Below are 17,500 nucleotides of genomic sequence, written 5' to 3'. Positions count from 1 at the left end.
ACAGCTCCTTAACAAGGGGTTGGACCTGGCTAAATCCTGGAGCTTTAGGGTGTTATTTTATATCGTCTGCTCCACGCTCAGTCTGTCTGGAGGACGTCCGGCCTCTGGAGCAGCCAGACTCAATCTGAATAATGGATCGCCCCCCCGCTGGGAGCCAATTCATCCTGACGGGTAAATTATGGAGGACGACAGGAGACTGCAGCTCAAAGTGATTATCATATAGAGAGGTGCAGGAATGAGTCCTAAACCTTGACATGAGTCAGCATTTCACCTCCTCCTGTGCCCTGGTGTGGAGGTCAATGGTTCTCTGGATGGGTTTTTGTTAGAGATTGAAACGTTTTGTTATCTGTTCACCACCTGCAGCTTCACACTGTCTCAGTCAGGGTACATCCCTGTGATACTGCTGGTATTACACACACACACAACACAGACACACAGACACACGCACACACACACACACACACACACACACACACACACACACACACACACACACACGCGCACACACATGCACACACCTTCATCAGTATTCACAGCCATGTGTGTGTGTGTGTGTCTGCCTCTCTGCAGTGTGACGACGATATTTCCTCTGTGTGCAGCGCCTCAAGCCTCAACTGCACCCCCCCACCTCCACCCTCATTAATGAGAATGAATGGCTGTGTGTGTGTGTGTGTGTGTGTGTGTGTGTGTGTGTGTGTGTGTCTCTGTGTGTGTGTGTGTGTGTGTGTCTGTGTCTGTGTCTGTGTGTGTGTGTGTGTGTGTGTGTGTGTGTGTGTGTGTGTACATGAGGTGCATCTAAGCATTGTTATGACAGGGGCCGTCCTCCTGACCTGCAGAGCACAGCGCTATAATTACAATCCTGTCTGACATTTCATGTAAACACACACACACACACACACACACACACACACACACACACACACACACGATACAAACTTTCCCTTTGTGGCCGTAGCTTAATAAAGTCAAGTAAACATAACGGTGCTTTCATGGGGATCAAGTAAAAGAGGAATCCCTGAAGGAGAAAGGTTGGGATTAAGAGGAGCTGCATTATTTACTGAATGTAATCAAAGAGTTCTACTCACATCTTTGATCACATGATCAATATCTCATTAACACCACTCCTCTGAATCCTGACATCACACATTCATGAATGGTTGTTGTGAATGTCTCGTTGTTGCACCTGCATCACAACATCAATATATATAAAGAATCTGGAAACTATCACGATACATGTATTCATCCCACCAGCAGCAGGAAGTGTTCGGGTAGTGCAGATGAGTTAGAAATCTGAATTAAAACAGGAACATAAGTAGTGTATAAAATAGTTAATATACAGTATAATAGCGGGGCCACATTTTTGAGATCTGACTAAATCCCTAACCCATAAGAAAAAAATCTAATTCTCACAAAGAATTTCAACATCTGGGTGAAAATGAAATTATTATAAAAAAGGAAAACATTTGGAAAAAAGTCAAAAATCAGGAATATGAGAAGATGTGGCCCTAATCCTCTTCCGTAGATACAGTTTGTGAGTGTCCTGTAAACTCACCCTCAGATTGCAGTGCACTTCTGGAAAAAGTCAAATATTAGAAAAAAAATCTAATTTGAGAAAAAATTCAAACATTTGGAAAAATGTCGAAATTCTAGGAAAAAGTCCAAATCTGATGGAGGTCAGAATTCTAACGGAGCGTTCACCCATTTGTTTTAAATGCGGGAATTTGCTCCCGCGGCGCGCATGAAGCGGATGACGCGGCGCGAATTAGGGCCCTTTCATAGTCTACCCAAGCTAGGCGGACGCGAACGCATCGAGCTAAAATGTGTAGTTCAGATTTCTGTGTACGACTGCCATTTCACGCGTTTCTGATAGGGGCGCTGATGAGAATTACTGTACTGTGCTGTACTGTACACCGGAGACTCTGCTACCCCCTTTTGGATGAGCGGTGTATCGCGTCTGACAAGGCACAGCGCAGCAACTGACGCGCGCTCTGTATGTACTAAAACTACGCGCGTGAACCTTGCGTTTACAACTGCGTCTGCGTAGTTTGCGTAGACTATGAAAGGGCCTTAGGCGATTGAAGCGACTGAAGGGGGCGGTGTCAATCGCGCGTGTTATCGCGTTAACCAATCAGCGGTACGGATCTCAGCCTGCTGTCACTGACGTTGAATCAGAAAACCAAAACAGCCTAGTTAGCATGCAGAGCCCCAGCTCCTCATATCTGTTCAGAAACTGGAGAAACGTTATACATGTACACAGCACAGACTGTCTGTGGCGGGGTGAATACAGTCCCTGCTTTATTTGTGTCTGCATGATGTTGTTGTGAGAGAGGACGGAGCAGCGTAAGCTCAGCCTGACCCATCCGACCTCCACTCAGAAACACACATTTCAAAGGGTTTTCCGTCTGCCGTGATCAGACGTTAAAGCACTAATTCATGCTTTTTACAAACCGGTATCAGCGAGTGGTTAGTGCGGCATTATGATTAAACGTGTGGTACAATCAGGGTAAGATACGTTCATGTTGATGTAGTTAGTAGGCTACCATAGTCTTGAATGACGCAGGGACACATCTGACCGCCGTGGTGAAACTCGAGCGACAGGAGTGTCCGGTGTGAACGCACCATGAGAGAAAAGTCAAAATATTAGAATAATCTCAAGTTTCTGAGAAAAGCCCAAATCTGGGGGAAAAGTCTAATTATTAGAATAAGTAAAAATTCAAATCTGAGAACAATTTCAAAATCTGGGACGAAAGGCGAATTATTAGAAAAACGAAATAAGAAAAAAACGTGTGTTGTGTTGTAGGGGGGGGGGGGGGGGGTTCTATCTGCGCCTCCCTAAAGAGATTAATATCCCCCATCCATCATCAGTGTAGGAACTGCCAACATAACTCACACTCTCAGCAGGTGGGGGGAGTGGGGGGGGGGGCAGGATGTACAAAAGTCTTGTCTTCCTGTCTCAGAGAAATGTATTTCTCTCTGTCTCATCGCTTCTATCTCTCTCTAACACACACACACACACACACACACACACACACACACACACACACACACACACACACACACACACACACACACACACACACACACACACACACAGTCTAATATAACTCCCTCCCTGTCTCCTCTAAAGTTGTCCCATTTACATCGTGCAGCTCCACGGAGAAAAGGAAAAGTTTACCTTGAAATGTCAGAGCGGATTTATCTCTGCGGCGAGACACAAATCAACGCTGTGTGTGTGTGTGTGTGTGTGTGTGTGTGTGTGTGTGTGTGTGTGTGTGTGTGTGTGTGTGTGTGTGTGTGTGTGTGTGTGTGTGTGTGTGTGTGTGTGTGTGTGTGTGTGTGTGTGTGTGATTAGCAGCAGTGAGTGGCATGCTGTCAGACACATTGTGTGTGTGTGTGTGTGTGTGTGTGTGTGTGTGTGTGTGTGTGTGTGTGTGTGTGTGTGTGTGTGTGTGTGTGTGTCTGTTATGATGGAGACAGATGGTAATTTGTGAGCAAGCGTTTCAGATTCTTCTCACTTCTCAGACTCACACACACACACACACACACACACACGTCTCAGAGCGCATGCTGCTCAGTTACAGACTGCTCCATAACTGCACTGTCTCCATGTCTCTGTCCTCTGTGCAGCAGAGGATTCTGGGAGGTTGGCGAGGGTCTTCACTAGGGACCCCTCCCAGCTGCAGGGCTCCATCCTGCAGACGGCGCTGAGGAAGAGTCCCAATGGATTCGGCTTCACCATCATCGGGGGGGACCGGCCCGACGAATTCCTGCAGGTGAAGAACGTCCTGCAGGACGGGCCGGCAGCGCACGACAACAAGATCGCCTCAGGTAGAAAAACATCAAATACAAGAAGCTTTATTTTTACTAACGGAACAACACTCAATGATCATAATTACAAAGAATACCATTAATAATAACAATAATTAATAATAATAATAATAATAATACCATTAATAATAATAATAATAATAATAATAATAATAATAATAATAATAAATACTGTAATTAATAATAATAATAATAATAATAATAATAAATACTGTAATTAATAATAACAATAATTAATAATAAATACTGTAATTAATAATTATAATAATTAATAATAAATACTGTAATTAATAATTATAATAATAATAATAATAATAATAATAAATACTGTAATTATTAATAATAAATACTATAATTATTAATAATGAATAACACTCATGAAAACTAATAACAATAATAAATACTATAATTAATAAAATAATATAATTATTAATAATAAATACTATAATTAATAAAATAATATAATTATTAATAATAAATACTATAATTAATACAAATAATATAATTAATAATAATAATAAATACTGTAATTATTCATAATAAATACTATAATTATTAATAATGAATACTATAATTATTAATACATAACACTCATGAAAACTAATAACAATAATACTATAATTAATAAAAGAATAGTATAATAATAGAAGCATTTTGAGCGACCTCTGTAAAGTGAGGCACAAAGGTTTAAAGCTGGAGACAAACAGACTTTTATGACGCCTCTAAAGGAGTGATGCATAATGTCTGCACGCTGCCGCCCTGGACTTGGCATCATCACAGGTTCTGTACATATCCACACACACACACACACACACACACATTTGTGGAGGAAGCAGCCTCTGAACGTGCCTCTCATGAAGGCAGAGTTAACGGCGTCAGAGCAGCTGATCTAAAAATAGTCAGTCAATGAAACCCTCGTTCAGTTTATGTCCGACACAGATTAACGTGCAGCCGTAGATTACGCGTTCATTAGCTGCCAATGCTACATGTAGCCTCAGTAGCACCTCAGTGACTCATCTGTTGGTATAAAGGCTGTGATCACAGGGTGCTGCAGGACTGCAGCGCATGCACCGAGGACCCGCAGGTCCAGTCATTGTGTCCAGAGTTCCCTCCCCAGGAGACAGAGGGTCATTGATTCAACCACTTCATTTGACTGCAGGCATCGAGCGGGAGGACTCGTGCAGACAGAGGAGCGTCTCTCAGACTGTACTTGGGGATTAGTATTTTGTGCATGGTTAATTATTGGTTCAGTCAGTGGGAACGGAGCTAATTCCAGAAACCAGAGAGGAATCGATCGGGTAGGAAAGTGGAGGAGGAGGACAGACATTTCTGCACAAATATGTGTAAAGACAAAATGGCATTACCCCAAATGTGTAATTTCAATTAAGATAAGGCCATGTTTCATAAGAGGGAATAAAACATTTGTAATGAGATCATGAAGGCTGGAGTTGGGGTAAAATCCTTAAAAAGACTCAGAATTTAGGAGATTAGTTTGGTAAATAAAGAAAGAAATCTCAGAAAAATCTGAGAAATATCGTGTTTTAAATGTTGGATTACACATAGCATCTTCTCAGTAAGGTACCACTTAAATCTCAGAGAAGATCTGAGGGTTTAATTTAATAAACGGAAGACTTTCCTGAAATACGACAGCTCTTTGAACCTCTGTCTTTCTCTTAAACTGCTCCTTATTTATTACCTTTTCTATCTTTGCTGCTCCACACTCTATGGTGCTCCTGCAGAGTGATCATCACGGTCTCTGTGTAACCCTGCTCTCCATGAGCTGATCCTGGGTCTGATCCTGGTCTGAGTCTGAGTCTGGTTCTGAGTCTGGTTCTGAGTCTGGTTCTGAGTCTGGTTCTGAGTCTGATCCTGATCTGATCCTGATCCTGAGTCTGATTCTGATCCTGAACATAGAGAGCAGAGCTTAGAGGAGTTTGGGTTCCTAGACTATCCACTCACAGCAGACAGACAGTCCCCCTGCCTAAGAGGTGGGGGGTATGTTCCTCAGACGTCTCACGGCTCTTGTCTCCCTCCCAGGGGACGTGATCGTGGACATCAACGGCTCCTGCGTCCTGGGGAAGACCCACGCGGACGTGGTGCAGATGTTCCAGTCCATCCCCGTAAACCAGTACGTGGAGCTGGTGCTGTGCCGGGGCTACCCCCTCCCTCAGGACTCCAGCAGCAGCGGCAGTGAGGAGGCGTCTGGGGGCCTCAAGGACCCCACCCCGTCTCCCTGCAGCTCCACACAGGACCCCCACCACACGGTCCCGGACGGGGGGACCCTCCCCAGGCAGGTGGCGGCCGTCACCCCCATGATTAATGGAGGGCGGCACTCATACCCCCCCCACCATCATCATCCTCCTCCCCACCACGAGGGCCCTGACCCCACGCTGCTGCAGCCCGAGCTGCTGAGCGTCCCCCTGGTGAAGGGTCCGGGGGGGTTTGGGTTTGCCATCGCGGACTCCCCGCTGGGCCAGAAGGTGAAGATGATCCTGGATGCGCAGTGGTGCCGCGGCCTGATGAAGGGCGACGTCATCAAGGAGGTCAACCGGCAGAACGTGCAGACCCTCACCCACTCCCAGGTGGTGGACATCCTGAAGGAGCTGCCGGGGGGGAGCGAGGTCAGCCTGCTGGTGCTGCGGGGGGGTGAGTCTGAACCACACCTTCCTTTAGTGGGGGGGGGGTCTGAAACACACCTACCTTTTAGAGGGGGGGGTCTGAAACACACCTACCTGTAGAGGGGGGGCAGTCTGAAACACACCTACCTTTAGGGGGGTAGGGGTCTGAAACAGTCCTACCTGTAGTGGGGGGGGCGTCTGAAACACACCTACCTGTAAGGGGGGGGGGGGGGTTGAAACACTCCTACCTGTAGAGGGGAGGGGACTGAAACACACCTACCTGTAGTGGGGGGGGGTCTGAAACACACCTACCTGTAGGGGGGGCGAGGGGGGAGTTTGAAACACTCCTACCTGTAGAGGGGAGGGGTCTGAAACACACCTACCTGTAGAGGGGAGGGGCCTGAAACACACCTACCTGTAGAGGGGAGGGGCCTGAAACACACCTACCTGTAGAGGGGAGGGGTCAGATATATATTTATATATTTATATATATATATATTTATATATAAATATATAAATATATATATATATATAAATATATATATATATATAATATATAAATATATATTATATATAAATATATATTTATATATTTATATATAATATATATATTATATATAAATATATGATTACCCAGCATGGCAGGGAGCATGCTGGGTAATCACAGCCCTTCCTCTGTCTTCAGGCTCTCTCTGATTTGAAGAGCTTGTTCCCTTTTTACCCCTAGTGTGTGTGTGTGTGTGTGTGTGTGTGTGTGTGTGTGTGTTTGCTGTGTTATAGCTGCAGGGCTTCCCTCTGGACACACACACACACACACACAGAGGATTAGGTGTGCAGCTCAGAGATGAAACAGGAAATTATTTCCTGGATTGAATCCTCCCTCAGTGATATTTGGACTCAGTGATATTTGGTGTCAGTGATATTTGGACTCAGTGATATTTGGACTCAGTGATATTTGGACTCAGTGATATTTGGACTCAGTGATATTTGGACTCAGTGATATTTGGACTCAGTGATATTTGGACTCAGTGATATTTGGACTCAGTGATATTTGGACTCAGTGATATTTGGTGTCAGTGATATTTGGACTCAGTGATATTTGGACTCAGTGATATTTGGTGTCAGTGATATTTGGTGTCAGTGATATTTGGACTCAGTGATATTTGGACTCAGTGATATTTGGACTCAGTGATATTTGGACTCAGTGATATTTGGACTCAGTGATATTTGGTGTCAGTGATATTTGGTGTCAGTGATATTTGGACTCAGTGATATTTGGTGTCAGTGATATTTGGTGTCAGTGATATTTGGACTCAGTGATATTTGGTGTCAGTGATATTTGGTGTCAGTAAATTCTCGTTCATTCATTAAAATAAATCAATTGTAATCTTGATCCTCATGCTTCTACCGCCGATTTAAAGTGGGTTTACTGGAGCTTTAAATGTTTAATATAGTAAATACTCTCCAAAGTCTTTATTAATTCTTGAACTTTATTCTCATGCTTCAACACCAGCCTGCAGACTGAAATGCAGATACGAGCCGGTTTGAAGCGTTCAGTCTGCAGAACCGCAGAGTGCTCCCTCTCTGGATCCGGCGGGACCTGGTGCTGTTAAAGGAACTGTTACGAACAGCTGGTTTTTAACCCAAAACGTTTTCCCATGGCCTAAGGTCACCTCTGAGCCCCCGCCCCCTGCGGAGCCATGTGAGCTGTGCTTCCTGCTGCTGCACACTGCCCCCTGCTGGTGCAACCCCTCACTGACAGAGAGCAGGAATAATGTGTTCCTTCATCAGTTACTTTAACCTCTTCCTCTTCCTTCTCTTCCTCTTCCTCTCACAGGTCAGACATCTCCGGTGAAATCCCTCAAACCGGTGAGTTTAAATATTCAGAGAGGAGGATCTGCTGAACATCAGCTGCAGATAAACAAATGTGCACATTTCCTGCTCTGAAGCATAATCCTGGATAAATCTCCTCTTCTTCACCCCTCCTCTTCCTCTCTGCAGTGCACGGCCCCCATGTCGCAGCCCCTCCCTCAGCAGCCCCCCCATCCCGCCCCTCAACAGCAGCAGCCCGCCCCACAGCGACAGGAAGTGATCAACAACAGTGAGATCCTGCAGGGACCCGAGGTGGCCCCCAACCCACTGCCGTTCCCCAAGCCGGACGCCTCGGAGCTGTACCTCCGGTCCAGAGCCCTGCAGGACAGCAAGCGTGAGTCAAACACTGTATCTGACACCCCCCCCCCCCCTCAGTGTGGTGCTTAGAAACATTCAGTTTGACCTGCTGAATATAATGACTGCTGTCCCGTCCCCGTCCCCCCCCCTCTCTGCAGCGGCCAACACTAAGGACCTGGATGTTTTCATCAAGAGGAACCAGGAGTCCGGATTCGGATTCAGGGTCCTCGGAGGAGAGGGGCCCGACCAGCCGGTACGTCCCAGACCAGAACCATAAAAACCCTAAGACTCTGAAGACCCTCAGACTCTAAAGACTCTCAGACTCTGAAGACCCTCAGACTCTAAAAACCCTCAGACTCTAAAGACCCTCAGACTCTAAAGACCCTCAGACTCTAAAGACCCTCAGACTCTAAAAACCCTCAGACTCTAAAGACCCTCAGATTCTAAAGACCCTCAAACTCTCAAAACCCCCCCCCCCCCCAGGTGTACATCGGGGCCATCGTGCCCCTCGGCGCAGCGGAGAAGGACGGCCGGCTGCGGGCCGGAGACGAGCTGCTGTGCATCGACGGGGTCCCGGTGAAGGGGAAGTCCCACAAGCAGGTCCTGGAGCTGATGACCAACGCAGCACGCCACGGACAGGTGATGCTCACCGTGCGCAGGAAGCTCTCAAACACAGGTGAGTGCATGCACACACACGCACACACACACACACACACACACAAATCCCCTCAGCTCTGTCTCTGAACTCACGGTGTCTCTGGTCCTGGTTTCAGATGCTGATGAAGAGGAGCCTCTCTCCGTTAGCTCCCCTCAGACCCCCCGGATCCAGGTCCCTGACGCCGTGCAGACCCCCCTCCCCACTGGCAGACCGGAGTGCTTCGACGTGTTCCTGCAGAGACGAGACACAGAGGGCTTTGGCTTTGTCATCCTCACCTCCAAGAACAAGCCCCCCCCCGGAGTGATCCCCCACAAGATAGGCCGGATCATCGAGGGCAGCCCGACCGACCGGGCGGGCCGGATGAAAGTGGGGGACCGCATCTCCGCCGTCAACGGGCTCTCCATCATGGAGCTGTCGCACAACGACATCGTGCAGCTCATCAAGGACGCCGGCTCGCAGGTGACACTCACCGTGGTGCCGGAGGACGGTAAGACCCCCCCCCCCCCAGAGGAAAGACGATGAATAAGATGTGATGGCTCAGCTTCAGTGGGACGAGCCCTCGCTGAGCAGCTGGAGGTCTGACCTGTTCCCCCTGCAGCCTCATGGTTTATTACTCCCCCCATAAAGGGTTATTCATCAGGCTGTAAACACTTTGTTAAGAACCAGTTATAAACCAGTTCAACACAGGCTCACTATTTGGCAAGACGACTAAGCCTTATATTGGCTACCCAGCTTCCCTCCTCTTCTTCATCAGCCAGCATACCTCTGTATCTGTGGTTCACTGAGCTGATCCCCCCCCCGTGTGTGTGTGTGTGTGTGTGTGTGTGTGTGTGTGTTTTATAGATAACGCTCCTCTGTCTGGAACGAACTCGGCGAAGCAGAGTCCTTCAGCTCAGCACAGGGCAGTGGGCCAGCAGCCCCCCAACTACTCAGACAGGTACGTTTAGAGATGGCTCCCCCCACACACACTGGACCTGATACCTGTAAATAATAAGGTGTGTTTCTGTGCAGGAACGGAGACTCGGGGACCCTCAGCTCCAAGCAGGTGAACCCCTCCCCCAGTTGTTCCCCGGCCCTCAGGGTCCTGGTCTATGATAAAGGTAAAGAGCCTGTGGTGTGGTGTCTCCTGCAGGGCTGCTTCGTGGTGGAGCTGGACCGCAGCCAGAGGGGCTTCGGCTTCAGCCTGCGGGGGGGCAAGGAGTACAACATGGGGCTGTTCATCCTGAGACTGGCGGAGGACGGGCCAGCGCTGAACGACGGTCGCATACACGTGAGTCGGCACACACACACACACACACACACACACACACACACACACACACACACACACACACACACACACACACACACACACACACACACACACACACACCTGTTCATGGTCCAGGTGTTCATACAGGGCTGTTTCTGATCACAGTTCGGTTTTAGATTTCACATCAAATCTCCTGGATTGAATGTGCTGTTCCGGGACCTGTACCCCCCTCTTCCACCTTTGCTCTGGTACACCTTCACAGCTTCTGGATCATTAGCTCACATTATTGCACAGACGACCGCCGACTCAGACCTGATGAAGTCTGACTCTGAGGGAACTGCACCACACATCTGCACCCAAAGCTACGGTTGTGTTCTACGGTGTTTATTATGCATCCTCCATGGGATGACTGTGAGACTGCTAAAAGCAGTACAGGAGCCCCTCCCACCGTGCACCACCTTCAGATTTATTGTCCTGGAGGATATTTGCCTTCCATGGTTACAGTTTCCTGCTCTTCACCTGCACCGTTATTATGTTTCTGAGTAATTATGTGTATGTCCGAGGAGCCATAGCTAATCTGACACGGCCTTAGAGTCTTTGAGTTATGCATTTTAAATGAAAGTCAAATTGATTTCAAAGTCGGACTTTTGTGTTGTGTTGTCTGCGACGTTCACTATCTGCATTGATGATGTATATTCTAACTCTCAGCTGGAACGTGACTTTACTGAACCCTCAAATAAAGCAGGATATTATCTTCTCTCCCCGTGCATCTTCAGATTAGATCAGAGTTATTCACCGCAGGATATTTGTTTTCTCAGCTGGTACACACACACACACACACACACACACACACACAGAAGTACCTCCTACCCCCCCCTGTAATAACGCACCGATGCTCTGCAGGTGGGCGATCAGATCGTGGAGATTAACGGCGAGGCGACGCAGGGCATCACACACACCCGGGCCATCGAGCTGATCCAGGCCGGGGGCAGCAAGGTGCACCTGCTGCTGAGACCCGGACAGGGGGCCGTGCCGGACCACAGTGAGTCCACACACACACACACACACACACACACACACACACACACACACACACACACACACACACACACACACACACACACACACACACACACACACATATGTTTGCACAGGGTGCTTTGTTCTGCTCATGCATGCTGCAGCCCCCCCTCTCTGGATCTGGCTCTCTGGTTCTACCGTGTACCTTCTCCTCCTGTAGGTCTGAACTCTGCTTCCACCCTGTGCTTCCACATGAAACCAGAGCACCGCTAACGGCCTCACTGCTTCTCTCGGTCTGTCTCTATTACCTGGGTAAACCTTTAAGCTCTCCCTCCTGGCCCTCTCTGCCCCACCCCCCCTCCCTGATCTGACCCCTGTTAACCGAGCTGAACCGAAGCAGTGAGTCCTGCAGGAGCCACAGGATCCTCACCGCTCTGCAGCTGACACACAGCCTGCGATGCCACTGAACACACACCTGATCCATGCAGATCCCAGCAGGATGTGTGTGTGTTCCCTGGCATCCCCCCCCCTCTCCGGGGGTCAGGAGGGATTTCTCTGAGTTGTTGCTCCCAGAAATCCTCAAGCTCATTCCAGCTTCTCTCAGTCATACCTCTTCTTCTCTGTCTGCTGCTTCAGTCTGCTCTCAGTGCTGCTGTGCTACTCTGACCGGCTCGGGGGGGGGGGGGCATTCAGCTCTGATCTTAAACGGCTGGAGGACCTTAGAGCAGAGGCTTTGTTAAGCTGTAGAACAGGAAGTTATCTGAATGCTAATTATTAGCATGAGCATTAGCATACACCAGAATGCTACGCTTTAGCAAATTGCTAAGTCAGGCTGTGTGTAGCTTCCTGTCACCTGTTGCTGTGGCTCATGGTGTTAGCGTAGCATGAGCATCACTCCTTGTTTCTCACTTCCTGTTGCTCGTCCCTCAGGTTCAAAGGACAAAGTAGCCGCCCCCCCCCGACTCTCTGAGGGCCCGTCCTCCCCTGCCTCCCTCTCTACCTCAGAAACATCCCCGTCTTCCCCCAAACCCCCAGAGGAGACCAGGTCCAGGAAGAGCAGCCGCGGTGACTCCAGGGCAGACCCCGAGACGGAGCGCTCCCACAGCCCCAGGAAGACAGAGCGGGGCCACAGTGGGTCACTGGAGGACATGAGGAGGGACCGGAGGGGCCACAGGGACCACCACTCCTCCAGCCCCAGGAAGACCTCCAAGAGCCAGGAGGAGCCGCAGAGCCCCCGCCGTCCTGCAGGCCAGCAGCCGGCCCCCGGGGAGAAACACCTGGGGACCGGGACCAGGAAGAGGGCCGAGCAGGAGGGCCACAGGGGGTCGGACGGTGAGGGAACCCTCAGCCGGAGGAGGGCCAGGGAGAAGGAGGAGGGGAAGAAGGACCCCCGAGGCTCCAGCAACAGCATCGGGGACCCCAGCTGCAATGGGACCAGCAAGAAGACCCCAATCACCCCGGGGCCCTGGAAGGTCCCCAGCTCCGCCAAGATCCAGAACCAGGAGTCGAGCTATGCCGACATCTGATGCTCCTCTGAGGGTCTCACCCACAGAATGATCTTTAAATGAAGTGACTCCCCCGTGTTCCTGTCACCTCACCCCCCCCCCGGGCTGAACAGAGACACATGCAGAGTTCAAGATAAAGGGAAGGAAGTTAGGGAAGCGTTTTAGGGAAACCAGAGGTCAGGAAAGATCTAAATGTTTAAATATGTATTAAAACTGTAGAAACGCTAGAGCTACGTCTGAGACGACGGATCAGTCTCCAATAATCTCCAACATTTTTCAGAATGCAGTCATCAGTAGAGTATTATCTTTCCTTTTAACTCCAAGTACCGGGAAATGATTTGAACTTTACTGTGCATTTATACATAAACCCCGTTCTGCTGGGGGGGGGGGGACACTGGGTGAGTTACCATGCAAAGATCATTCTGTGGGAGGTAGGAGAAACATTTTTTGAAGCTGGACGTTAATTATTGAAGGATATTGTTGTTATTTTTTTGCCATCTCGGACAAAGCAGATCACTGTAGCCAGCACCAGAGCCTCATCACTTCTGATTTACTTCTGCTTTTATTCCTCACGCAGTTTGCCTCGGTCAGTCGGGAGGATTTGTACCGTATATGAAGATATATTTGGGGGGGGGGTTAATCTGAAACTGCAGCGGACTGCACTGTGAGACAAACCAAATCCACGTCTGTCCTTCTGAAGGAACGTCTCCAGCTGAGATGCGTTCACTGTCCCTGCAGGAAGCTCCGGAGAGTGGAGCTCCTCTTCTCTCTCTGCAGCCTGGACGTCATGCAACAGGAGAGACTTTTACTTTGAAGGAGCTTTATATGCACCAATCAGCAGACCAGATACTTGTGGTTCAACTTCTACTGTGTGTTAATAAAATGAAGCGTAATGTAATTTATTGAGATGTGATGTAAACATGCTGAGTTCGGGGGGAATAGATTGTGTAGATAATAATCTATGCTCCATTTCTAGGTTTCATACTGTCTACTGTTCGCAGCTCTGAGTTCACCTGCTCATGTTTAGAGATATAACCCCAGAGACATATCTTATTATTTAACTAAGTGAAACACACCTCCAGATCTATTCCTGATTTATTTTTGTAGTGACTATGATCCATAATGTGAGGAACAGCACACGTCTGCTTAAATGTCGACATGATCTATGTTCTAAATGCACCCAGACTCCTGAAACTGAAGGTTGTTTTACAGACAGGAGGACACGTCGTCACAAAATGTGAAAATCAGAATTTAACTTTGTGAAGTTTCTCAAATCTAATCAGACAGGGATTCACCTTCCAGATGAAAAGTGTATATTTTTAATTTATTGGGATGAGTTGTGTTTGGTGTGCAGAGACCTCTAGTGGCTTCATCAAGTCCTGCGCCGGAGAAACTAAGGTATTGTAGGTCTCCATGTCTGACACCGTGGCCTTGCATCGCTCCAACACACATATATAAATAATGAGACATATCTTTTAGTTTCGACATCATGGTGGTTGTAAATGTTGTACAGCACATGTATAAACTTGCCTCATGCAGAAACAATCCTCTGTAAATGGTGTCATTATTTTTTTAAGGGAGCTGAGAGGAGGTCGTATAGGGAAGGGTGGAGACGATGATCTGTCATGGCGCTCGGTTCATGCACTGACAATAAAGGTTTACTGAATAAAGCCGGACGCAGTGTGTGTGTTTGTGATGGGGGGGGGGGTGCTCTGAGTGTTTTCAGAAAAAACTATTCTGAAAAGAAGTCAGAAATCTGAGATAGAAGTGAGCTCTGATAAAAGTCCATTTCGAGAAAGAAATCTGAGAAACTCTGAAGAACAGTGAAGAAAAGGAAAAGAAAAGTCAGAACTCATTTTGAGAAAACTGAAATGTAAAAGAAATGTCGAATCTGAAAAAAAGTGAGTACTGAAATAAGTAGATGTTGAGGAAGTCAGAAAGTCTGAGAGGAGATAAATGATCTTTAGGATAAAAGTCAGAATTAATATAAACTCAAGATAAAGTCAATCCTTAAAAAAAGTCCTTTTCGATCAAAAAGTGAATTCTTAGAAAAGTGTCAGAAATGTGACTTTCCTTTTGGTCAGATCTCAAACTATTTCCCATCCTCTTCCTCTCCTTCACAGTTGTTATATTTCTGTGTATACATTCAATCATCCCTTATTATTTGGGTCACCTGGCTCGAGCTGGAAGCTGCTTCACCTGCTCTCTGGTCCATCTGCAGGTATGTTCACTTTAATATACTGTTGTCTTTCTTCTGTGACGCCAGTCTGCTCATTTCTGTTCTGTGTCTGAAACGGGATTCATACTCAGCTTTATTCGTCCTGCTCTTTAGACAGCTTGTGTCTCGTGCTGCCTCTGATGGCTGTCATGAATTTAAGCATGACGTCAGCAGAGAGTGTGTGCAGCTCTGCACGCACTCACCTCTTTTCACTCCAACTCCCACGCTGCTTTGCAACATTTTAAACTACAAACACCCACAGCTCCGTGTTTTACGCATGCGCAATGAACCCAAAACACGTAAAAGAACTACAACTGAGCGTCACTCGGACTACAGCTGCTCGTGCACATGCGCAGTGTGCACCACGGTCATTTAAATGTTCTGTATGTGCAAAGATGGCAGCTCAGGTTGACCTGCTCCGAGCCAGATCCGAGGAGGAGAAGAGGAGGGAGAGTCTGCAGAGGTTGATCCGAGAGAAGAAGAAGAGGGAGAGGAAGGAGGAGAGGAAGAGGAGGGAGGAGGAGGAGAGGGAGAGGAGGGAGCTGGCAGCAGAGAAACAGGTGAGGAGGGAGGAGAAGAAGCTGAAGCTTCAGCGGAGCCTCACGCTGCAGGTTCCCCGCAAACAGAGCAGCTTCAGCGGGGAGAAGCATGTCCTCCTGCAGCCCCAACACCTGCTCCTGCAGCCCCAACACCTCCACCTGCAGCCGGGCCAGCATCTCCCTCCTCTTCCTCCTCACCCTCCTCCCCCTCAGAAGAAGCTCCAGGCAGAAACAGCTGCTCTGTTCTCCTTCTCTCCCCTGAAGATGGTGAAGGAGAAGCCGCAGGAGTTCAGGGAGAAGGAGCTGAAGCTGAAGAAGGAGAACACGGAGGCGAACGTGAAGCCTGCTCAGATCAGGAGCAGCAAGGGTGAGTTTATCATTCTGTCCGTTTAAAGAAGGGTTCACTGAAACATGTTCCCAAAGTGTGTCAGGAGCCAACATCTGGCAGGGTCACATCCTTCAAACAGCAAGTGCTTCTGTCCAAGTGGAGCTTTCAGTGACCTTTACTAAATACTAAAGAGATTAATGTCTGCAGAAATATATGAATTTGTGTCTGTCTGTGTGTGAAATACTTTAGGAGTCCTAACAATAAAAGGCTTGACGAGAGAAATGTTCATTCAGGGATATTCAAACACGCTGTGGACCAATGATGGAGTTTATTTAACTGACAGGTCTGCAAACTGAGTCTCCTCAAAGAACATAATGCAGAGCAACATTTGAAATCACGTGTTTAGCATTAATGAATATAAAGGTGAATGAATATAAAGGTGAATGAATATAAAGATGAATGAAGTGGTCATTCAGTACGATTGGCAGGAAGAGGCAGCAGGGAGCAGTGCTCCAGACTTTTAGCTGTGAAGCTTCTTAGAGTTGGTCCTTCAGCTCGGAGGAACCGCAGCTCTAAAACAGATGTTTGCTGAATGTGTGGATTAATGATGCGTTGTTTGGATCCTCAAAGCTAACAGAGGAATATGCACCGCCCCCCCGCACTTTGCCCCCCCCCCCCCTGCAGACCCGAGGCCTCACAGTGAGAAGCTGCAGGAGTATCTGCTGAAGAAAAAGAAAAAGAAGAAGAAGAAGAAGCACCGTGAGGAGGAGCACAGCAGGAGGGGGGGGGGCGTCCGCCACATGCACCACAAAGCTGTGCAGACTGTGAGCCCGGACCCCCCCCCGCCCTGTGAAGCTCCTCCCCTTCCTGTCGCACCAGGACCACTCCATCCGGCGCTCCCACCTGCAGACCGGCTCCTGGGCGGGCCGCTTCCTGCACGAGGAGCGCCAGGCCAACGGGGGGGGGGCCGTGCTGCACGCCTACGCCGACGAGCTGTCCTGCCTCGGCGCCGCGGAGATGGAGGTCTTCGCCGCGGAGTTCCTGCAGCTGGCGTTCGCAGAGAAGGCGCGGGGGGCGGCGCTGTACGCCCTCGCCGTGGTGCATGGCGCCGCCCACTTCCTGCCAGACTTCCTGGACTACTTCGCCTTTAACTTCCCCAACACCCCCGTGAAGATGGAGATCCTCGGGAAGAAAGACATCGAGACCACCACCATCGCCAACTTCCACTCTCAGGTAGGGAGGGGGGGGGGGTCCACATACCTGGAGGCTGTTAATTAACTCTGACCCTGTCCCCTGGTCCAGGTGAGCCGGACGTACTGCTCGGGGACGTACCGCTCTGGCCCCATGAGGCAGATCAGTCTGGTG

General features: G+C 48.6%; 2 protein-coding genes across 12 annotated transcripts in view; both read left to right on the top strand.

Moving 5' to 3' along the window:
- magi3a (membrane associated guanylate kinase, WW and PDZ domain containing 3a) overlaps nt 1-14,720 on the top strand; it is a 59,147-nt gene extending 44,427 nt beyond the window's left edge. For 4 of the 11 annotated variants that reach the window (XM_063879715.1, XM_063879691.1, XM_063879707.1 and 1 more), the window contains exons 9-19: nt 3,628-3,828; nt 5,866-6,474; nt 8,284-8,315; nt 8,448-8,652; nt 8,774-8,868; nt 9,099-9,291; nt 9,389-9,760; nt 10,117-10,210; nt 10,285-10,543; nt 11,429-11,567; nt 12,476-14,720. In XM_063879715.1, coding sequence (XP_063735785.1) covers nt 3,628-3,828; nt 5,866-6,474; nt 8,284-8,315; nt 8,448-8,652; nt 8,774-8,868; nt 9,099-9,291; nt 9,389-9,760; nt 10,117-10,210; nt 10,285-10,543; nt 11,429-11,567; nt 12,476-13,071 — 2,795 coding nt within the window. In that variant the 3' untranslated portion in view covers nt 13,072-14,720. Of the gene's footprint in view, nt 1-3,627; nt 3,829-5,865; nt 6,475-8,283; nt 8,316-8,447; nt 8,653-8,773; nt 8,869-9,098; nt 9,292-9,388; nt 9,761-10,116; nt 10,211-10,284; nt 10,544-11,428; nt 11,568-11,765; nt 11,881-12,475 lie in introns of those variants that run through there. The other 7 variants (XM_063879746.1, XM_063879730.1, XM_063879721.1 and 4 more) reach the window with 4 other exon arrangements.
- Nucleotides 14,721-15,645: 925 nt separating this feature from the next.
- Nucleotides 15,646-17,500, top strand: part of LOC134862178 (lysine-specific demethylase 9) — a 4,543-nt gene continuing 2,688 nt past the window's right edge. The window contains 4 exon segments of the mRNA XM_063879932.1: nt 15,646-16,174; nt 16,820-16,976; nt 16,978-17,368; nt 17,438-17,500. The exon segment at nt 17,438-17,500 is cut by the window's right edge and continues 75 nt beyond it. Of these exon segments, the coding sequence (XP_063736002.1) occupies nt 15,664-16,174; nt 16,820-16,976; nt 16,978-17,368; nt 17,438-17,500 (1,122 nt within the window). The 5' untranslated portion in view covers nt 15,646-15,663.

This window comes from Eleginops maclovinus, chromosome 1 (assembly GCF_036324505.1).
Source record: "Eleginops maclovinus isolate JMC-PN-2008 ecotype Puerto Natales chromosome 1, JC_Emac_rtc_rv5, whole genome shotgun sequence".
Classification (NCBI taxonomy): Eukaryota; Metazoa; Chordata; class Actinopteri; order Perciformes; family Eleginopidae; genus Eleginops; species Eleginops maclovinus.
The sequence above is the reverse complement of the archived record's forward strand: the minus strand, read 5'-3'. Positions and strand labels throughout refer to the sequence as shown.